The sequence below is a fragment of the Salvelinus sp. IW2-2015 genome, linkage group LG7 (assembly GCF_002910315.2).
Source record: "Salvelinus sp. IW2-2015 linkage group LG7, ASM291031v2, whole genome shotgun sequence".
Lineage (NCBI taxonomy): Eukaryota > Metazoa > Chordata > Actinopteri > Salmoniformes > Salmonidae > Salvelinus > Salvelinus sp. IW2-2015.
Window position 1 is genome coordinate 7,822,686 of NC_036847.1, and position 24,038 is coordinate 7,846,723.

Genomic DNA, 24,038 nt, shown 5'->3' on the forward strand with positions numbered 1-24,038 from the left:
GTAAACTTGATCATGTAACCCCTGTCCTCTGCAATTCATACTTTTCCCCCATGCGACTTTCTCCTCTCGCAGCTCTCTTGGGGGTGGAGAGAAAGAAAATGAGCAACAGCCGTTAACGCACAGTTAAATCGGAGGGACTTTAATCTCCAACAACTGTCAATCAACATTAATGGGCTATATAAAGCCATATTGTCGTCATACCGGTAGTCAGACAGTGCTGGGATTGAAAAGGCTGAGCATAGTCGGAGAAGTCAAATCCAAATTGTGTTGGTTGGCGCACGCACTGTTGGCATTGGCTCTCAATGTCAGCTATTGTCACTGCATGTTCGTACTGTGCCTATTATAACAAAGACTTATGTGTCAACATCTGATATTCAAACTGGAGTGATGATAATTCTGTCGTAGAGGGGTAGTGTTATGGAGAAGACTTAAAATTCCAACATCTGGCATCCACGCACTTTGGGAAGGTGTGCATTGCCTATGTGGATACTCCAATTGTATTCTCAGAAAAAGGCATCTTTATACCTCAAAGTCGTAATGGAACTAAATAACTTGGGACACGCTTTGCTTTTCCCGTTCCACATCCTCTTCTGCATATTAAAAGCATGCTTTGGGTTGTTGCTCCCGAGCAGACGGAAGGACCTACGTGGAGAGGTGGTGCTGATCACCGGCGGTGGACGGGGCATCGGTCGGCATTTGGGGAAAGAGTTCGCAAAACATGGGGCAAAAAAGGTAAACAATCACTGTGCGCTATTATGCATTTGTGCGTCATTGCGCATATCATCAATATGATAAACGCACAATTAAAAAGCAATCCACTGCCAAACAGTCATATCCACCACTGTAGCGTGCTCACATCACTTTGTACAGCTTGTATGTTATCTTATTTAAAAAAGAAAGAAGAATATGAACAAGAATCCATTAACATTTTACCTCATGTGAAAGTTGGGAGAAGAAAGAGTTGTTGGAGATGTTTTATAATTTATACTCTATTTGATTCAAGCATAACTTCAAAATCTATTGTATTGTTGTATAACTTATATTATAGCTTTAGTTCTATTAAAAACTTGAGTCTATCAGTCACTCTCGGTGTGTTTGTTTTCCATGTGAAATGTAATTGGGAAAGCACTCACTAAAGTAGGCTAGTGGAACGGAGCCTGAACTCCTCTCGTCCCCTAGCTGACCTGGGGGACGTATGATGTGTAGTGTGTTCCCTTCCCCATTCATTTTATTGTAAAGGCACACAAACACAGGTGTTTCCTCAGTCCCTGATTGTAAAGGCACACAAACACAGGTGTTTCCTCAGTCCCTGTGCTTTACAATGGGTTGATGACAGGTTGGGCGGTTGGCTCCGTAGTGCTACAATGATATTTGACTTTTTAACCTCAACTCTAGCCTCTCCGGGTCCCCAGTGACTGTTCAAGAAAGTTCACTGACAGGGTAGTGGAAGGCACAGTTCGGTTCAGTGAAAATATTCCTTTTATCACTGAAGCATTTGTCATTGTTGTAAAATGATCTGATGGTTATCTCTGTCTGTCCGTGTGTCTGTGTTCATGTGTCTGTGTGAGAGTCTGGTGAATGTGTATGTGCGTGCGTGTCTGTCTGCGTTTGTGTGCATGCTCGCGTGTCTTGCATGTGTTTGTGTGTGTAGTGGGGCCAGTAGCTAGACATCCAAGGTTATCAGTGTACAGGGGCCCCTCTGGGGACAGATATTAGATCTTTGTCTCTGGTTTTCACTCCAAAACTGCAAATCAAAGAACTTGTGTCTGCTCAAAATCTCTAGCCAATGCCTCCTCCATGAGCAATTCAAGATATAGCACTTTGCAATGCACAGCAATCTCAAACAGATGGGAAAGATGTTAACGTAATAGAATATAACTTCATATCTTGAACCTACTGTAGGCTACCTGAGCACTGGTTTAAGAAATGCATGCAATGATCATTAATCTACAAAAAACAACATTTTTCTTGCCGCCCAGAAAGCCTGTGTGTTTATTTGTGATTCCTACAAGATGACACAAGTCCAAATATGTGTTCTCAGGCCAATAGACTGTTCTTTTTGACCTTGTCTGCCTGTTGTCAGGTGATCCTGTGGGGCCGCACTGAGAGGTGTCTGAAGGAGACCTGCGAGGAGATCTCTCTCACCACCGGAGTCGAGTGCCACTACTTCCTGTGTGACGTGGCCAATCGCGAGGAGGTGTACAAGCAGGCCAAGGTGGTCCGAGAGAAGGTACAGTAGAGATAACCTCCGAGATACTGTAGCCCCACCCAAATGAACAACCCAGTTCCTATGTCATTTAGATAACAAACACATGACCGTGTTGAAAATGGTCTACAGTCCAACCAGTCTTTCGAAGGTTGCCTTTGGGATCTTCCACTGTACAGTGTTTCACAGGGATATATGATGTATCAGCTTTAAGAGATTCTCTGGTACTTTTGTATACTTTTTAGCCAGTAGTTCTGAAAATAAAGCTCACAAGACAAAAGTAGTCCCTGAAAATTGCGTACTACGTCACGTATGTGCAGATATATGCACCACGTCATGGCTCTCTCTCTCGCTCTGCTATGTGTGCATCTTCCTACCTGTCACTCAAATGGCGAGGGCTAGAACTCAATTTTCTGGGGGGCTGGCCCACRTGAGGGAAAATGTAGGGAAAATGGCACAGCTTCCAAAAAAACAGTCGCTTTCAAACTAGGGATTTCGTGGCTAATTGAGGTAAAACAGCAATTCTGCTTATAGATTATACATGTATGAACTACACATTGACACATTCAGCCCAAAGCTGGAGGTTTAAAAAACACTTAGTCACCAAAGTTCCAGAGCATGTCTTTAACTTAACAAGGATTAAAATCAGACATAATTATCGCTCACTTATCAGTCTTGCAACTTAATACAAAGGGAAACAAAGTAATAAAACAAAGAGGTAAGCCTTTTAACAGAATATGTTTATTTTTGTCTCTTAGGTAGGCGACGTCACCATTCTGGTGAATAACGCAGCAGTGGTTCATGGGAAGAGTCTGATGGACAGTGACGATGATGCCCTGATGAAGACTCAACACATCAACACACTGGGCCAGTTCTGGGTGAGTGTTGAAAAATAGATTTCCTTTAGATAAGTATGTTGATACAGGAAAGTACTAATTCGTTATGTCTTGTATTATGTATTGAAGCATTTTATGAATTTTGATTTGTTTCAGTTATTTGAAATATAAAGGTTATCTTTCCACGTATGTTGATACCACAATGTATGAAGGGGAGAAGTTATGTTTTTAGTACTCTATCTACTACTGGTCTCAATATAACTCCCTGTTTGAAATAAAGGTTAAATAAAAATAATTAAGAATCAATAGATCTGAAATCAAATGCTGGTACCTGAGAAGGCTTGCTGACACTGTTAAAAGGATCTCATGATGTTAGAGTTTGCCTTCTGATTTGCTCTGATGGGATGTGGAACAGGTTCGGTTCCCCAATTCCCTCTGACTGCTCCAACTCCTCTCTCTTATTCTTGTGAATTCCTGAAGGTAGGAAGGGAACTCATTTTGAGAATGAGGAATTGGGAATAGTGAGTGGAGCAGAACAGTGTGCAGACGGTCACGTTTCTCTCTGTCTCTCTCGCTCTAACTCTCTTTCTCTCTCTCTCTCCCTCTCTCCAGACCACCAAAGCGTTCCTACCCCGCATTCTGGAACTTTGCCATGGCCACGTGGTGTGCATCAACTCCATCCTGTCCCTGTCCTCCATCCCGGGGGCCATAGATTATTGCACCTCCAAGGCATCGTCCCTGGCCTTCATGGAGAGCCTCACCCTGGGCCTGCTGGACTGCCCCGGGGTGGGCTGCACCACCGTGCTCCCCTTCCACACCAACACAGACATGTTTCAGGGCATGAAAGTCAGGTGAGTGTGCCCGCCATGGGATACCATATATTGAGTCTACCATATATGGCACTCTAGTTGTTTTACAGTGGGTCAGCCAGTAAGCACAGTCAGCACACAGAATTGACACATGGACTCAGATAGAGGTTCCATAGAAAGCAATGGATGGAATGTCTACACGGACCAATCCCATTCACACATCAATAACAGGAAGAATGAATCGATATTGTGAAAGAAATTCACCAAGACACATTTGACAATATGACTTACAGGGTTAAATAAAAGTGAAGTGAGAGTTTGAAGGTAAAGTGTTGTGATGTGTTCATCCCCCAGGTTCCCTCAGCTCTTCCCACCGCTGAATCCTGAGCTGGTGGCCCAGCGGACGGTGGACGCAGTMCGGACCAACACGCCGTTCGTCTACTTACCATGGACCATGCACGCTCTCGTTATCCTCAAGAGGTAGGGGAACCGAATCCCAGGCACGACACCAGAGTAGCCTACTACTAAGTTAGATAGATGAGGCGGTGACACTGGGTCTTCTGAGTGCCAACAACTGTGTTAGCCCTAGGGACTAGCTTGGGGAGCTAACACAAGTCTTCAGGTCTCAGACAAAGTTCATCTTCATCTAAGTGTGGTTCAATGATCTACCTCTGTTAGATAAACATGCTCCATTCTCTTCTCCAACAGCCTCCTGCCTCAGGCGGCCCTGGAGGAGATCCATCGCTTCTCAGGGTGCTACACCTGCATGGACACCTTCAAGGGACGGACATAGGAATGGAGGCCAGGCACGAGTACTGCCCTGGTCGTTCTTGAATTGCGGTGGCATATGCGTCGCTTGCCTTTGCAACCATGAAAAACACATTTAAAATGACATAGTTACACATCATAAATGTTTTTGTATATATTGAACTGTTTATAAATGGTAGAACATAATGCAAGTCCTTTATCCTGCAGAACTGTAGGTTTAGGCATTGTTTAAAGTACTTAGGGTATGCAAATTGGCGTGTCCCACTAGTGATGTGTAGAATTGTAGTGTTTTAGAGATACTGTATCTATCAATTATTATGAATGCTAGAAAGTGAACGAAACTATTTAATATATTGTATAGATCAATTAAAACAAAGGCTATTTAAATAACTATTTTCTTTACTAGTATAACGTGTCACTCAGTTTCATGTCATTGGTGTTACCGCCTTGAAAATCACTCATTACAAAGATAAACAAGGATTCCAGTGGCAAACTGTTATCGGGGAAGGGTCTATATTAAAGAGAACTCTTAGCTAACCTTTTAGTATGTCATAAATTGAAGGATTGCATTGATAACTTGGTGTGTCTAAATCCAGTGTCAGTTGGTGTTTAAATAAAGGGAAAAAACATTGTGAGCAAAATAATTAATAATATCATTTTAGTAAATTACTTTTAAAGGATTGTTCACTTTAGATTTGAGCATTTGTGGCCTCCATGTCAGAAAATCCTTATTTACCTAAAATGTCTCATTGGTGTTACCATCATTGGTGTTAATAATCCAACTGGTGGCACAATGTTAACATCATGGTAAAACATTTGTAAAGTCATTAAGCTACCATATTAGTTTATTTAGATTGGGAAAATGTACCCAAATACATAAACTAGAAAAATGAAGTTAATTTTCTCCAATGTCATGCCCAAATGCCACTGTAATTCAAGAATGACCTGCCCATTTGCACATTAGAAACATTAACGCCGCGGCTTGGCACTAAGAGCTACACAACAGCTGCTCGTCTAAAGATGAAATTACAGTTGCTAATGGTAGAGCACAGACAGGGCCTTCAGAAAGGATTCATACCCTTGACTTATTCCACAATTTGATGTTTTACAGCCTGGTTTCAAAATGGATTCAATCAAAAATATTCTCTCTCACGCATCTACACACTACCCCATAATGACAAAGAGAAAACATGTTTTTAGACATGTTTGAAAATGTATTGAAAATTAAATATCTAATTTACATAAGTATTCACACCCCTGAGTCAATACATGTTAGAATCACCTTTGGCAGTGAATACAGCTGTGCGTCTTTCTGGGTAAGTCTCCAAAAAGCTTTGCTCACCTGGATTGTAAAATATTCGCACATTATTCTTTAAAAAAATTCTTCAAACTCTTTTCAAGTTGGTTGTTGATCGCTAGACAGCCATTTTAAAGTCTTGCCAAAGATGTTCAAGACGATTTAAGTAAAAACTGTAACTAGGCCACTCAGGAACATTCAATGGCATCTTGGTAAGCCACTCCAGTGTATATTTGGCCTTGTGTTTTAGGTTATTGTCCTGCTGAAAGGTGAATTTGTCTCCCAGTGTCTGTGGAAAGGCAGACTGAACCAGGTTTTCCTCTAGGATTTTGCCTGTGCTTAGCTCTATTTAGCTTATTTTTATCCTAAAAAACTCTGTAGTCCTTGCCGATGACAAGCATACCCATAACATGATGCAGCCGCCACCATGATTGAAAATATGAAGAGTGGTACTCAGTGATATGCTGTGTTGGATTTGCCCCAAACATAACTCGTTGTATTCAGGACATAAAGTTAATTAATTTGCCACATATTCTGCAGTTTTACTTTATTGCCTTATTGTAACCAGGATGCTGTCATTTAGGTTAGTATTGTGGAGTAACTACAATGTTGTTGATCCATCCTGGCTTCTCCTATCACAGCCATTACACCGTTTAAGTCATCATTGCACTCATGATGAAATGCCTGAGCGGTTTCTGTCCTCTCTGCCAACTGAGTTAGGAAGGACGCATGTATCTTTGTAGAGACTGTGTGTATTGATACACCATTCAAAGTTCAATGTCTGCTTTTTTTTAAATTCAGCTTTTTTATTTTTACCCATCTGCCAATAGATGCCCTTATTTGCAAGGCATTGGAAAACCTCCCTGATCTTTGTGGTTGAATCTGTGTTTGAAATTCACTGCTCAACCGAGGGACCTTACAGATACTTGTGTGTGTTTGGGGTACAGAGAGGAGGTAGTCATTCAAAAATCATGTTCAACACTATTATTGCCTACAAAGTTAGTCCATGCAATTTATGTGACTTGTTAAGCAAATTTTTACTCCTGAAAACATACTTAGGCTTGCCTTAACAAAAACAGAATTCCCATGTTGACAATAGGGGGTATTGTGTGTAGGCCAGTGACACAAAATCTCAATTAAATCAATTTAAAATCCAGGCTGTAACACAACAAAGTGTGGGGGGAAAGTCAAGGGTATGAATAATTTCTAAAGGCACTGGTTGTCATAAAAAAGGGTCTCTCTACCTCTATCGATCTCTGGGTAATTAGTAAAAAAAGTGTTACTTTCCCCTCAGCTCTTTTATTTTTATTTAAACCTTATTTTACCAGGTTAGTTGACTGAGAACATATTCATTTACAGCAACGACCTGGGGAATAGTTACAGGGGAGAGGAAGGAGGATGAATGAGCCAATTGGAAGCTGGGGATGATTAGGTGGCCATGATGGTATGACAGACAGATTGGGAATTTATCCAGGACACCAGGGTTTACACCCCTATTCTTACAATAAGTGCCATTGGATCTTTAATGACCTTAGAGAGTCAGGACACCCGTTTAACATCCCAACAAACGACAGCACCCTACACAGGACGATGTCCCCAATCACTGCTTTGGCAAGCCAGCAGGTTGCAGGTTCTCCCCTATAGTGGAAAATGCTGTATTAAATACTTATTATACATGTATTATTGTGTGATGTGTGTGTGTAGACAGATCCAGTCTTCTCCGTGTGCTTGTTCATGTTCTGCCAAAGCCTCCAGCCATCTCATGGTCAACATTCCTGTGCTGCAGCCCTGCCAATTGTGAGCTCATTGTTCGCTTTGTTAGGGTTGTCATAACACTCTCTCAGCTCCATAGGAAAGTGTACCGGAGAAGCTCCTTCCATTGGAAGACCCATGGTTTAAGGGGGAAACAGGCAATACGATCAACATTCATCTGACAAACAGGAGAACATGTATTTGATCCTATACTGTGCCTACTGAATACACTTCCTGGTACCCCCTTTCTTCATCTTTTCCTCTCAGCTCCATCTTTTAATCTTCTTTAGTGCGGTTATCAATCTGGAACACAGAGACCAATATTATCGGTTTTTCTACGTTCTGTTAATAACTTGCCTTTGCTAGGTAAGGGCAGTCATTCAGGTTAAGTTTTAGTGGTTATTGTGTTTAGCATTCAGGTGTAGATATTGAACATTCAAATTTACGCACAATGACGTATCCAAATCTTGTTCAAAGAATTCTTGTGGGCAAAAAACTGTCAAAGTTACTTGATAAAACAAATTCACTTGGTCATATTTATGTGCTCAAATGCAGGGGAGGCTCATCCATTACTATAATACTACTTTGGCCAATTAGATACAAAAGTGATAAAGTGATTGTTTGTTTTAGACTAGAAAAGTTTCAGAATGTAATGGCCCAACCTCTGAGTGTGTGTTGGAGAAGACCGGTCAAATCTCAGGAGGCGAGTTCATAGCAAGGTTTGCCAAACAGCAGATAGATTTGAGGAGGTGGTTGGACAGACAGAATATTCCCCCTGTCCTGAACTCTTCACCCTGAGGCCTTGGAAGGCAGGCAGCTCTCTTGAGTGGAGGCTCAGGTGGCCGAGAGGTGCATCAATTACCAGTCTTTAACATTCACAAAGTTCTTGTCCGACTTGTGAAACTAGAGAAGTGGGATGCTGCGGTGTGCAAGAAAGGGAGCAAACGGCATACACCGTGGCACGTGACAGACAATGCACCAATAAAAAATGTCCATCCTCCTAGCTAGGCTTTAGATACATTGACTTGGGTTCTTCTAAAGTTGGTGCTGCTGCCCTCTGTAAAGAGAGAGATTTTGCTTGCCACTACCTCATTTCTCTCTTGATGCAAATGAATTGTGAAACCCCTCCATTACTACCAATTACCTCGGTATGCAAAGGCTTCTCGCGGCCTTTCTGTGAGCGAGCGAGGCACTGAACTCTCTCTCTCCGTAACATAGGTTCTCTTACAACATTCATACAACATTCATCTGATATTCAAATGTAATGAAAACTCATCCGCATAATTGTCCAAGATCTATTTGTATACATTTTCATAATCACATGGCTTCTGGAATCAGACAGACTTCAGAGCCTGCATCCAATCATTGCTCAAACACACTGAAACCCTGGCCATGGATTTGATTGAGCTGGCTTTAAAAGACTTCAGCAACTCCAGCGAAAGAGGCAGGGGAGTCCAAACGAGCAAGGATCGTGTCTCACAGTTCCGGGAATCTTTTAATTCCAAATGTTCTGTCTGTTAAGATCACTGCAGCTTCATGGGGGCTCAATAGGGGTTTGCGGTCTGATCCGTTGCAAAGACTCTTTCTAAACCTCAAAGACATGCTCCGGAACTTTGGCGACTACTAAGTATTTTTTAAACCTCCCACTTTGGGCTGAATGTGTCCAAATGTAGTTCATACATGCATAATTTATGAGCAGAATTACTGTCTTATCTCTATTAGCAACAAAATCCATAGTTTGAAAGCAACTGTTTTTCTGGAACCTGTGCTGTGCCATTTTCTCTACGGGCCATCCCCCTAGCAAGTCGAACCTAACCAATGACTTCTTAGACAATAGGCTAAAAATTAGGCCAGGGGTGGGCAAACTTTTTTTGTCTGGTGGGCCACAACAGGATTTCGAAATTTAATGGACGGCCGCAGAGATTTTTATATATTTTTTAAACCTTTATTTAACCAGGTAAGACCCATTGAGGTTAAAAACCTATTTTGCGAGGGCGACCTGGAAAGAAGGCAAAACAGGGAAATAGCAGCGTGTACACCATATATTACAGAAAAAATACAAAATACACACAAAAGACAATGTGTTACAGATACAATTGGAGATTAGAAACAACTGCAGCTATCGAAACATGCAAGGACACTAACTCCCCTAACTTTAATATCTTTTGAAGCATGTTCCAGGATGAAGGGCATTATGGGGAAAAGATTGTTTCCCCATCTCAGTTCTAACCTTAGGAAGAGACAAGGACAGCAACGACTGTGAACGAAGACTGTATTGAGTGACAGATCTTGTCAGTAAGGAACAGAGATACAAAGGGAGTTGTCCCATCAATGCTTTGTACACAAAAGTGTACCAGTGCTTTAGCCTCCTGTCCAATTCAATTTGGAAGCAAGAAAAAGGGCATTTATTTGAATATATATACACTGCTCAAAAAAATAAAGGGAACACTTAAACAACACTATGTAACTCCAAGTCAATCACACTTCTGTGAAATCAAACTGTCCACTTAGGAAGCAACACTGATTGACAATAAATTTCACATGCTGTTGTGCAAATAGAATAGACAACAGGTGGAAATTATAGGCAACTAGCAAGACACCCCCAATAAAGGAGTGGTTCTGCAGGTGGTGACCACAGACCACTTCTCAGTTCCTATGCTTCCTGGCTGATGTTTTGGTCACTTTTGAATGCTAGCGGTGCTTTCACTCTAGTGGTAGCATGAGACGGAGTCTACAACCCACACTAGTGGCTCAGGTAGTGCAGCTCATCCAGGATGGCACATCAATGCGAGCTGTGGCAAGAAGGTTTGCTGTGTCTGTCAGCGTAGTGTTCAAGCATGGAGGCGCTACCAGGAGACAGGCCAGTACATCAGGAGACGTGGAGGAGGCCGTAGGAAGGCAACAACCCAGCAGCAGGACCGCTACCTCGCCTTTGTGCAAGGAGGAGCAGGAGGAGCACTGCCAGAGCCCTGCAAAATGACCTCCAGCAGGCCACAAATGTGCATGTGTCTGCTCAACCGGTCAGAAACAGACTCCATGAGGGTGGTATGAGGGCCCGACGTCCACAGGTGGGGTTGTGCTTACAGCCAACACCGTGCAGGACGTTTGGCATTTGCTAGAGAACACCAAGATTGGCAAATTCTGTGCTCTTCACAGATGAAAGAGGTTCACACTGAGCACATGTGACGAGTCTGGAGACGCCGTGGAGAACGTTCTGCTGCCTGCAACATCCTCCAGCATGACCGGTTTGGCGGTGGGTCAGTCATGGTGTGGGGTGGCATTTCTTTGGGGGCCGCACAGCCCTCCATGTGCTCGCCAGAGGTAGCCTGACTGCCATTAGGTAGAGATGAGATCCTCAGACCCCTTGTGAGACCATATGCTGGTGCGGTTGGCCCTGGGTTCCTCCTAATGCAAGACAATGCTAGACCTCATGTGGCTGGAGTGTGTCAGCAGTTCCTGCAAGAGGCAGGCATTGATGCTATGGACTGGCCGCCCGTTCCCAGACCTGAATCAATTGAGCACATCTGGGACATCATGTCTCGCTCAATCCACCAACGCCACGTTGCACCACAGACTGTCCAGGAGTTGGCGAATGCTTTAGTCCAGGTCTTGGAGGAGATCCCTCAGGAGACCATCCGCCACCTCATCAGGAGCATGCCCAGGCGTTGTAGGGAGGTCACACAGGCACGTGGAGGCACACACACTACTGAGCCTCATTTTGACTTGTTTTAAGGACATTACATCAAAGTTGGATCAGCCTGTAGTGTGGTTTTCCACTTTAATTTTGAGTGTGACTCCAAATCCAGGCTCCATGGGTAGATACATTTGATTTCCATTGATCATTTGTGTGATTTTGTTGTCAGCACATTCAACTATGTAAAGAAAAAAGTATTTAATAAGAATATTTCATTCATTCAGATCTAGGATGTGTTATTTTAGTGTTCCCTTAATTTTTTTGAGCAGTGTATATAGATCCATTATACAGTATTCACACCCAGTGGCGATTTTAGCATGTAAATCTTGGTGGGGCAAGCTCCCCCACAAAAATGTTTATGCATGCCAGAAAAGCCACTACACTACACTACACAACACTAAACAATACATCAATTGTACTATAACGGTGACAAATGGTGCCCGCAAACTGTTAGGGCCTACATAAAGCTGTCCCAACAGCAGTACCAACACCTTACCACCGCTACACCTGGCTATCAGCAGAGCCTTGTCTGGCAGCGAAACAGTTCATTCAGCCTCATTTACTGCCCTTTAAAAAACATAGCTGATATGGCTGACTTTCCTAAACAAAGTAGAAATGTTGTTTCTACCGACAATTTAGATGTACAAACTATGGCATAAGCGGACGACGATTGAGGCAATCCATAATTTTGATTAAGACATTAATAAACGAGCTAGAACAGATTAGTCAATATAACACTTGTTCAGCACTTTTGCTGGGAAATTTTGTCATCAAAGTCTGTCATTCTCTGGATTTATGATGCTTTCAAGACAACTGGGACCTCGAAAAAAAAATAATGCTGCATCATGATGTCAGTGATCTTCAGGTCAGAGCTCTAGAAAGAGGCCCGAGTTCCCAACTTGGAATTCCGAGTTGGATGACAGTTCAAAACCTTTTTTCCCAGTCGGATCTAGTTTTTTTCAGTGTTCCCAGTTGTCTTGAACTCACTAAAGTCTGAGATATCCCAGTTCAGAGTTTCTAGTTGTTTCGAATGTGGCAGAAGTCATGCTGGATTGACAGCATGGCCAATGTTGAATGTTTATCCTTTAAAATTTGGAAAAGAGACCCTTAAACCCAGATGTGCACCACACACCCACTCCGCTAAATAGCAGGCTAGTGATTGCTTAGCAAGAAGCTCTGACGAAGGCCGTGAGGCCGATACGTAAGCTTATTAAAGATCAGTGATACTATCAAGAGCAGTGTGCGGTTTCCTTTTCCCCTCATCTTGTCCAACTGTTACCATGAAACCTGCAAAAAAGATTGCTCAGATGTGCGAGTGCCTTTTAAATTTCGTTATTATTGTATTGAAATGATTGAGTAATGAAGTACTCCTTTCTGGGTGGGCTGAAAGCCCCCAAACACATCACTGCGAAACTGGGGGAGGTGCTGCTAAAAGCCCTCGATGGTGCAGCTGTAGAACCTTTAGAGCATCTGAAGACCCATGCCAAATCTTTTCAGTCTCCTGAGGGGGAATAGGTTTTGTCCTATTCACGACTGTCTCGGTGTGCTTGGACCATGTTAGTTTGTTGGTGATGTGGACACCAAGGAACTTGAAGCTCTCTACCTGCTCCACTGCAGCCCCTCCATGAGAATGTGGGCATGCTCGGTCCTCTTTTTCCTGTAGTCCACAATCATCTCCTTTGTCTTGATCACGTTGAGAGAGAGGTTGTTGTCCTGGCACCACACGACCAGGTCTCTGACCTCCTCCCTATAGGCTGTCTTGTTGTTGTCGGTGATCAGGCCTACCACTGTTGTGTCATCGGCAAATTTAATGATGGTGTTGGAGTCGTGCTTGGTCGTGCAGTCATGAGTGAACAGGGTGTACAGGAGGGGGCTGAGCACGCACCCCTGAGGGGCCCCTGTGTTGAGGATCAGCGTGGCGGATGTGTTGTTACCTACCTTTACAACCTGGGGGCGGCCCATCAGGAAGTCCAGGATCCAGTTGCAGAGGGAGGTGTTTAGTCCCAGGGTCCTTAGCTCATTAAAGATCCCATGGCACTTATCGTAAGAGTAGGGGTGTTAACCCCGGTGTCCTGGCTAAATTCCCAAATCTGGCCCTCAAACCATCATGGTCACCTAATAATCCCCAGTTTATAATTGGCTCATTCATCCCCCTCCTCTCCCCTGTAACTATTCCCCAGGTCGTTGCTGCAAATGAGAACGTGTTCTCAGTCAACTTACCTGGTAAAATAACGGTAAAATAAAAAATAAAATAAAAAAATTGATGAGCTTTGAGGGCACTATGGTGTTGAACGCTAAGCTGTAGTCAATGAATAGCATTCTCACATAGGTGTTCCTTTTGTCCAAATCAAATCAAATTTTATTTGTCACATACACATGGTTAGCAGATGTTAATGCGAGTGTAGCGAAATTCTTGTCCAGGTAGGAAAGGGCAGTGTGGAGTGCAAGAGATTGCATCATCTGTGGATATGTTGGGGCTGTATGCAAATTGGAGTGGATTTAGGGTTTCTGGGATGATGGTGTTGATGTGAGCCATGACCAGCCTTTCAAAGCACTCATGGTTACAGACGTGAGTGCTACGGGTCGGTAGTCATTTAGGCAGGTTACGTTAGTGTTCTTGGGCACAGGCACTATGGTGGTTTGCTTAAAACATGTTGGTATTACAGACTCAGACAGGGAGAGGTTGAAAATGTAAGTGAAGACACTTGCCAGTTGGTCAGCGCATGCTCGGAGTACACATCCTGGTAATCCGTCTGGCCCTGCGGCCTTGTGAATGTTGACTTGTCTGAAGGTCTTACTCACATCAGCTGCGGAGAGCGTGATCACACAATCTTCCGGTACAGCTGATGCTCTCAATTGGTGCTGGTGCTCTCAACTGTTGTGGTTTGCAAGCCCCGTCACATCCGACGAGCATCAGAGCCCGTGTAGTACGACTCGATCTTAATCCTGTATTGACGCTTTGCTTGTTTGATGGTTTGTCGGAGGGCATAGCACGATTTCGTATAAGCTTCCGGGTTAGAGTCCCGCTCCTTGAAAGCAGCAGCTCTAGCCTTTAGCTCAGTGTGGATGCTGCCTGTAATCCATGGCTTCTGGTTGGGGTATGTATGTACGGTTACTGTGGGGACGACGTCCTCGATGCACTTATTGATGAAGCCAATGACATATGTGGTGTAYTCCTCAATGCCATTGGAGGAACATATTCCAGTCTGTGCTAGCAAAACAGTCCTGTAGCTTAGCATCTGCTTCATCTGACCACTTTTTTATTGATCTAGTCACTGGTGCTTACGGCATTAATTTTTGCTTGTAAGCAGGAATCAGGAGGATAGAATTATGGTCAGATTTGCCAAATGGAGGGCGAGGGAGAGCTTTGTATGAGTCTGTGTGTGCAGTATAGGTGGGCCAGAGTTCTTTTTCCTCTGGTTGCACATTTAACATGCTGATAGAAATTTGGTAAAACTGATGTAAGTTTCCCTGCATTAAAGTCCATGGCTACTAGGAGCGCCGCCTCTGGGTGAGCGTTTTCTTGTTTGCTTATGGCGGAATACAGCTCATTCAATGCCATCTTAGTGCCAACCTCTGACTGAGGTGGTATGTAAACAGCTACGAAGAATACAGATGAGAACTCTATTGGTAGGTAGTGTGGTCTACAGCTTATCATAATATACTCTACCTCAGGCGAGCAATAGCTCGAGACTTCCTTAGATATAGTGCACCAGCTGTTATTTACAAAAATAAATAGTCCGCCGCCCCTTGTCTTACGAGACACCGCTGTTCTGTTCTTGTCCAAAGATTGCACATTTGCTAGCAGAATTGAGGGAAGTGGGGGTTTATTCGATCGCCTTAGAATTCTCAGAAGGCAGCCCCTCTTTCTCTGCCTCTTCACACAGATCACGGGGGTTGGGGCCTGTTCCCGAGGGAGCCGTAAATCCTCCGCTTCGGGCTCGTCAGAGTCGTGAAAGAAGAAAAAGGATTCTGCTAGTCCGTGGTGAGTAATCGCAGTCCTGATGTCTAGAAGTTATTTTCGGTTATAAGAGATGGTAGCGGCAACATTATGTACAAAATAAGTACAAAAATAAGTTAAACAAGGCAGATAAACAAACAAAAAAACACAATTGGTTGGGGGCACGTAAATCGTCTGCCTTCTGCTCCGGCGCAATCTTACATTCATCGTATTGTGTTCTAAATATACAGAAGTTGTTAAAACACCCGTTTGCAAAAAATTCACTGTTAAAATTGTGCGATTCTTGGGATGTCGGACTCTCTAAGTCTCTACTATGTTGCGCTACTGAACCAAGTGCAGCGGTGGCCAATCCGGACCCGATTTTTTCCTTGCCTGAGTAGCCTCATTTCACTGCCAAAAATAAAATGAAACCATCTAGTGTTCAGAGAAATAACAACACAATGTCAAATACAGGTAGCACAGTCAAATAATTAACATCCAATCACATTAACCATTACTCTCTCGTGGGAAACCTTCACTCTTGCGCATACATTTAGAAATGAAACATGACAATTTGAAAAATAAGCCATGGGAGTTTTTAAAGCGAGAATAAAGACGAATTCGAGTAGTAAGACATGTATAAAAGCAACAGATACCATTAATAAATAAGAAGGGGCTAGAAGTGTCTTATGTGGTGAGCTACCGAGTGGCTAGGACAGGCAAGCTCCATACTATTGTGGAGGACTTAATTTCTTCCTGCTGTCGTGGATATGGCTGGGACAATGCTGGGGGAAAAGGCCCAAAAAACTATACAGACAATGTCTTCATCAAACAACACTGTTTCACGACGCATCAGTGACATGGCAGGAGATGTTTTGAAACAATTACTGCTTCGYATTCAAGCCAGTGAATTATATGCGTTACAGCTGGATGAGTCAACAGACATGGCGGGCCTGGCACAGCTCCTGATATATGTCTGTTACGTTTATGGGGGGTCAATTAAGGAAGACATCCTCTTCTGCAAACCACTGGAAACCAGGACAACATGAGAGGATATTTTTAAAGTACTGGACAGCTTTGTGACATCAAATGGAGTTGTGGTCAAGATGTGTTGGTATCTGTACTGATGGCGCAAAAGCCATGACAGGGAGACATAGTGGAGTGGTAACGCGCGTGCAAGCAGTTGCTCCCGATGGCACTTGGGTACACTGCAGCATCCACCGAGAGGCTCTTGCTGCCAAGGGAATGCCTGACAACTTGGGAGAGACGAAGGGCGAGAGAGAAAAATATTTAGAACTCAAGACTTGCTTGGCAAAAATGTGAGGTAGAAAGGAGGAGCTTCCTACCGAAGCTAAGAAGCACTTGCTTTACAGTAACCACTGAGTGTAATTTCCTAACACTAACATTTTATTTGTTACAGACAATGTGTTTAGCAGATGTTATTGCGGTTGTAGCGAAATGCTTGTGTTTCCAGCTCTAGCAGTGCAGTAATATCTAACAGTAATATCTAACAATTTCACAACAATACACACACATCTAAAGTAAAGGAATGCAATTAAGACTCCATAAATATTGGGCGAGCAATGTCAGAGCGGCATAGACTTAGATACAGTAGAATAGGATAGAATACAGTATATGCATTCGAGATGGGTAATGCAAAATATGTAAACATTATTATAGTGACTAGTGTTCCATTATTAAAGTGGCCAGTGATTCCAAGTCTATGTATATAGGGCAGCAGCCTCTAATGTGCTATTGATGGCTATTTAACAGAATTTAACAGTCTGATGGCCTTGAGATTGAAAAACAACTTCTGTCTCTCGGTCCCAGCTTTGATGCACCTGTACTGATCTCGCCTTCTGCAGACCGCACCACACTCTGGAGAGCCCTGCGGTTACGAGCGGTGCAGTTGCCGTATCAGGCGGCGATACAGCCAGACAAGATGCTCTCAATTGTCTGTAAAAGTTTGAGGGTTTTAGGCGCCTTCTTCACCACACTGTCTGTGTGGGTGGAACATCTCAGGTTGTCAGTGATATGTACGCTGACAAACTTGAAGCTTTCCACCTTCTCCACTGTTGCTTCCTGAAGTCCACGATCAACTCCTTTGTTTTGTTGACATTGGGTGAGAGGTTCTTTTCCTGGCACCACACTCCCAGGGCCCTCAACTCTTCCCTGTAGGCTATCTCGTCTTTGTTGGTAATCAGGCCTACTACTGTGGTGTCGTCTGCAAACTTGATGATTGAGTTGGAGGCGTGCAAGTCCACGCAGTCATGGGTGAACATGAGGACAGGTGTGGGCTGAGCACGCATCCTTGTGGGGCCCCAGTGTTGAGGATCAGCGAAGTGGAGGTGTTTTTTCCTACCTTCACCACCTGGGAGCGGCCCGTCAGGAAGTCCAGGACCCAGTTGCACAGGGCGGGGTTCAGACCCAGGGCCTCGAGCTTGATGATGAGCTTGGGATAGGGCAGTGTGCAGTGCGATGGCGATTGCATCGTCTGTGGATCTATTTGGGTGGTAAGAAAATTGAAGTGAGTCTAGGGTGTCAGGTAAGGTAGAGGTGATATGATCCTTGACAATAAAAAAAAACAAAAAACATTTAACTAGCCTAGTCAGTGAAGAATAAATTCTTATTTACAATGACGGCCTACCCCGGGTGACGCTGGGCCAATTGTGCGCCGCCCTATGGGACTCCCAATCACGGCCGGATGTGATACAGCCTGTATTTGAACCAGGGACTGTAGTGACGCCACTTGCACTGAGATACAGTGCCTTACACCGCTGCGCCACTCGGAAGCCCTAATGCACTTCATTATGACAGAAGTGAGTGCTACGGGCCGATTGTCAATTAGTTCAGTTACCTTTGCTTTCTTGCGTACAGGAACAACAGTGGACATCTGGAAGCAAGTGGGGACAGCAGACTGGGATAGGGAGAGATTGAATATGTCCGTAAACACTCCTGCCAGCTGGTCTGCGCATGCTCTGAGGACACGACTAGGGATGCCGTCTGGGCCGGCAGCCTTGCGAGAGTCAACACGTTTAAATGTCTTACTGACGTCGGCCACGGAGAAGGAGAGCCCATAGTCCTTGGTAGCAGGCCGTGTCGGTGGCACTGTATTATCATCAAAGCGGGCGAAGAAAGGTGTTTAGCTTGTCTGGAAGCAAGACGTCTGTGTCCGCGACGTGTCTGGTTTTCCCTTTGTAGTCCGTGATTGTCTGTAGACCCTGCCACATACCCTAGCACACATGCATGAGCCGTGTAAAATACATGCACACACATGCTAACGTAAACAAACATGGTGTGAGCAGCAGTCCCATTGGAAGAGTGAAGTGTGGGCCAGAAAGCCCAGAGGCTGAGCTGAGTATTTGACTGGTTAACACCTCTAGGGTCAGAGGTAAGGGGCTAGAGACAGGGTTCTGCTGACTCTCTGGATTTATTAGCCTGTGAGGTGACAAATGCTCTCAGGCCCAGCAGAGATAATGGAATCAGGCTAGTGCCCCATCTGTGCCAGGGATTTCATGTCTCTTTCTCACTCTAGAGATACTAAATATGTATTAATGAAGTTAAACGTACATTTAATTGGAAATTAAACAAAACTTTTTTCCATGTGACGCAATATTAATCCGATGGCTGTTTCTCCAAACCTTCAGCTGTCTTTTTCAAACACCTTCAGCAGGCTTTTGTTCCAGCCCATCACTAACTCACCTGACTCATCAACTCATCGTGGTCTAAATGAAATACTGTGATGAGTGGAATCAAGTGTGTTAGAGCTGGGCTGGAAACATAATCCTGCACACACTGTGGCCACTGACTGGCCAGATAGTGGCTTAACTCTGGAAGCTCAGAACAGGAGTGTGACTCACAACTCAGAGTGGATGTTGTCAGTGAGGTGGAAGAGCTGCTCCTGTCCGTCGGCTTGGGTGAAGGAGAAGCGGGCCTGCAGGCCCTGGGGTCCCTTACAGCAGCGCGGCTTACTCACCCGCAGCACTCTCAACCTTCAACACAGGATGGAGAACATAGAGCAGCGTCAGCAGTAGTCAGTATAGCTGCTAAATACAGAGGATCAATATAACAAAAGCTCAGCATAGCAGCTTGAACAAATACACAGCATTAACATAACAGCTTAGCACAGCAGCTTTACATAACAGCCAAATACAGAGTATCAATATGTTAGGTCAACATGGCAGCTCAACACAGTGCGTAAGGTGGTATATAGAGCACTAGTTGAGACTGATTCCGACTAGAAAGGACCTGTGAGGCTGTTGAGAGGTGAAGAGGTCACACAGTGCCTTAGTGTCTGGTCTGGTCTCACTTCCCCTTCAGACGACCCCCCCCCCGCCCCTTCATCACCCCCTCTTTTTCCTGGCTGCCAAAGTCAGCCCAGGCCCGGCTGGAATTCCCACATCTGGCTTGAATCTTCCCGGGCTGCAGTCTTTTGATTAGGGACCAATGGGGCTCAGTGAATTTACAAAGACGGCACTGTGCTGCTCTGCTCTACTGGGCTGGGCTGCGGGGGTTTGCTTTTCTTGGGGCGAGACAGGTTCCAGGATGTCTGCAGCTGGAGCCGCTGCTAAGGTGGAATGGGAGCTTGTGGGAAGGCTGGGCGCCGGGAACCAGGGGGCTGTAGGGCTCCTCTGGCTGGCTGGCTGGGTAGGTAGGTGGGTGTGTGTGTGGACAAACAGACGGAGAGAGGCGCCGGCCGATGTCAGCCACAGGTGAAAAATTGGGGGGAAAAACCACAGCTCAACAGCTTCATATCAGTGTGAATAGCGTAGGACAAGCCAGGTCGACTAGAATGGCAGTGTATCTTTGGTTCAGGCTCAGGGGCCTGGAGGAGGACCAGCCTGCCGTCAGGAGTTCAGGCCCTAGCCCAGCACAAAAACACACACTACCCTACTCCAGCCTTTTCCTCCAGGAGACAGCATTGCCCAGTCTCCCACATTGCCCCTGGCCCTAGGCACTTCATGTAGTTCAGAGAGGATCGGATGGATAGTTACTGCATATGCAATCTGCTAATAACTCCACTATGTCATCTAGAAGGCTGGGTGGAATTTGTGCTGTATTAGTTACACACTTCTCCCATTCTCTCAAGTGCCTAGGAGGCTAGGGGTATTGGTGTTATTGGGCAGAAAGAAGTGTGGGCTGGGCAAGATGAACACCGAAGAGCATTAGGCTCAAGTGTGTTTTGTTATGGCATGCATGGCAGAGAGGTATAGTTGGTTAAAATAAGATATACACTACCGTTCAAAAGTTTGGGTCCACTTAGAAATGTCCTCGTTTTTGAAAGAAGCGCACATTTTTTTGTCCATTAAAATAAAAATACAGTGTAGACATTGGGCTAGGCGTGCCGCTAGCGCCCCACCTCGACAACATCCGTTGAAATTGCAGAGCACGAAATTCAAAATACAAAATTCGTAATATTAAACATTCATGAAAATCTAAGTTTCTTACATTGTTTAAAAGCTTAACTTCTTGTTAATCCAGCCGCTTTGTCAGATTTCAAAAAGGCTTTACGGTGAAAGCACACCATGCGATTATCTGAGGACAGCGCCCCGCTTACAAAAGCATTAAACATTTTCCAAACAAGCAGAGGCGTCACGAAAGTCAGAAATAGCGATAAAATAAATCCCTTACCTTTGAAGATCTTCCTCTGTTTGCAATCCCCTCTGTTTGCAATCCCAAGGGTCCCAGCTACATAACAAATGGTTGTTTTGTTTGATAAAGTCCTTCTTAAAGTCCCAAAAAAGTCAGTTTAGTTGGCGCGCTTGATTCAGTAATCCACCGGTTTCCCTCGTTCAAAATGCATACAAATGAATCCCAAAAGTTACCAATAAACTTTGTCCAAACAAGTCAAACAACGTTTCTAATCAATCCTCAGGTACCCTAATACGTAAATAAACTATACAATTTAAGACGGAGAATAGTATGTTCATTCCCGGAGATAAATAACGAAGTGTGCGCCCTCATCCACACGCGCAACAATACTACAGCCAAAATGGGAGCCACCTAGAAAACCTACAAATTCTAGCTAATTTTTCAAAAAACAAGCCTGAAACTCTTTCTAAAGACTGTTGACATCTACTGGAAGCCCTAGGAACTGCAATCTGGGAGGTATTCCATTGATTTTCCCATAGACAGCCATTACAGTGAGTGGTGAGCTAAAAATAAAAAACATTCCGTATGGATTCTCCTCGGGTTTTTGCCTGCCATATCAGTTCTGTTATACTCAGACATTATTTTAACAGTTTTGGAAACTTTAGAGCGTTTTCTATTTCTATGATATGCATATCCTAGCTTCTGGGCCTGAGTAACAGGCAGTTTACTTTGGGCACCTCAGTCATCCAAACTTCCGAATACTGCCCCATATCCCTAAGAAGTTATTAATGTAGTAAATGACTATTGTAGCTGGAAACGGCTGATTTTTAATGTAATATCTACATAGGCGTACAGAGGCCCATTAACAGCAACCATCACTCCTGTGTTCCAATGGCACGTTGTGTTAGCTAATCCAAGTTGATCATTTTAAAAGGCTAATTGATCATTAGAAAACCCTTTTGCAATTATGTTAGCACAGCTGAAAACTGTTGTTTTGATAAAGAAGCAATAAAACTTGCCTTCTTTAGACTAGTTAAGTATCTGGAGCATCAGCATTTGTGTGTTCAATTACAGGCTCAAAATGGCCAGAAACAGACTTTCTTCTGAAACTCGTCAGTATATTCTTGTTCTGAGAAATGAAGGCTATTCCATGTGAGAAATTGCCAAGAAACTGAAGATCTCGTACAACGCTGTGTACTACTCCCTTCACAGAACAGCGCAAACTGGCTCTAACCAGAATAGAAAGAGGAGTGGGAGGCCCCGGTGCACATCTGAGCAAAAGGACAAGTACATTAGAGTGTCTAGTTTGAGAAACAGATGCCTCAAGTCCTCAACTGGCAGCTTCCTTAAATAGTACCCGCAAAACACCGGTCTCAACGTCAACAGTGAAGAGGCGACTCCGGGATGTTCTTTTGCCCATCTTAATCTTTTCTTTTTATTGGCCAGTCTGAGATATGGCTTTTTCTCTGCAACTCTGCCTAGAAGGCCAGCATCCCGGAGTTGACTCTTCACTAAAAAAAAAAAAAATGTGAATCACATTTTTATTTGGCGTACCCCTGACAGAATTGCGCGTACCCCTGGGGGAATACCTGGTCTAGAAGATACAGAAGTTTATAACTTGCAATGCTGGTGGAATAACCCCCATCCTCTTAGAGATGTGGAATGGTGATCATGCTAAAACACATTCCGTACCAGTGTGTAGATGGCTTGTGGCGAGACACCTCATTAGCATGTCTGTCTGGTATTTCTCACGCAGGGTTGACAAAATAAAACAATTCCTCTCCTCTCACTTTCCATCCCTGTGGTTTCACTGTCAAATCTCTGCTGTTGTCATGCTCATTTTCAATGTTGGGATAGAAAGAGAATAGGTGAACTTGTGTTTGCTTTGTGCATACTGTAGATTTTGCCCTGGTTCAGTTGAATAGATTGAATAAGTGTTTAAATCTGATGCCATGACTCTGGACATTGGATAATACATGAATAACATCTCTAACAGATCACCAACAACGCTACGTAGGTCAATTATGTACTGTAATGTGCTGTATATAGTTCCCATTTGTGGATTTTGAAAATGTGGGTCTAATGTTCTGTTTCTCCTCATTGCAATGTAGTGTATTTGTAGTGAAGGAATGTCTGGGACTGGATTGACAGTGTGCTGAGGGAGTGTGAGGAGTGCTTCTCTCCCCCTTTGTTTGGGAATTGTAATTGAGCTGGCTCTAGAGGGTTGCCAGGACCGAGGGAAGGGGAGGGAAGGGGAGTGTGTGCGAGAGAAAGTGTGGGTGTGTGTGTGTGAGTGAGAGAGAGACAGAGCGACGGCAGGGTGAGATTGTGTGTGTGTGTGTCTGTGTGGCGGGAGGGTTGTGTGAAAGACAGGAGGGAGAGTTCACGAGCAGGGCAGGAGAGCAAGGGGAGTGCGAACCATCACACAACGTCTGCTTCTCATTGACTTGTTTATTTCCTAGTATGTGCTTTTCTGGAGATGTGATCTGAGCCAGTCATACAGAGGGTAAAGAGAAAGGGCTTCATGCACAGTGAAGAAGGTCATGTGATGAGCAACTCAATCCACAGTAGGGAGGAACTGTATATAACCCCACCATTGTTCCTTTAAATCATTTTACAGCTTTTCTTCTGTATGCGATGGTATCACATCAATATCACTGCTTGATTAATAGGCATGACAGTGTCAGGGGGAGCATATGTGTGTGTGCGACTATGCAAGTCTGTTGGTAGGACAGAAGAAAAGCTGTGTGAATTATCTAAGGGAATGAGGGGAGTTTACAGACAGTTCTCCCTACTGTAGTTGAGTTTCTCATCACATAACCTTCTACACTGGCAGTTTTTTTTCGGGATAAAAATGGGGCTTAAAGGAGTGGCCATTGGCGTGGGATTTTAGAGGCCCTCCTGTTGGCCCGCGATGAATTTTCTTTTGCTGTTTGAAAGCAAATTTCCTGCAAATCTACACATTTTTTTATGTGGCGAGAGAAAAGTGTGCCGTTTTAAATCTAATTTCAATGGCTAATTTCCAGGCTTATGCTATGAGGGACTCAAACATTTTATAACAAAATCAACGAGGCCCGGCGCAGGCCATGACAAAAATACTCCTGAATTCATTAATTTTTGAAGTATGATAGATTCTCCCTGAAC

The 24,038-nt window shown here is 44.1% G+C and overlaps 2 protein-coding genes across 2 annotated transcripts in view; one reads left to right on the forward strand and one right to left on the reverse strand.

Moving 5' to 3' along the window:
• Nucleotides 1-107: 107 nt before the first annotated feature.
• LOC111966310 (short-chain dehydrogenase/reductase 3) lies at nt 108-5,156 on the forward strand. Its single transcript, XM_070444401.1, has 6 exons — nt 108-732; nt 2,084-2,230; nt 2,965-3,084; nt 3,655-3,893; nt 4,206-4,331; nt 4,560-5,156. The coding sequence occupies exons 1-6, from the start codon at nt 481-483 to the stop codon at nt 4,642-4,644; spliced, it is 969 nt and encodes a 322-aa protein (XP_070300502.1). The 5' UTR covers nt 108-480; the 3' UTR covers nt 4,645-5,156.
• Nucleotides 5,157-7,099: 1,943 nt separating this feature from the next.
• Nucleotides 7,100-24,038, reverse strand: part of LOC111966313 (intermembrane lipid transfer protein VPS13D-like) — a 47,160-nt gene continuing 30,221 nt past the window's right edge. The window contains exons 5-6 of the mRNA XM_023990834.2: nt 19,163-19,294; nt 7,100-7,971 (exon numbers count right to left, since the gene is read on the reverse strand). The gene's annotated coding sequence lies outside the window, so the exon portion shown is untranslated. The remainder of the gene's footprint in view (nt 7,972-19,162; nt 19,295-24,038) is intronic.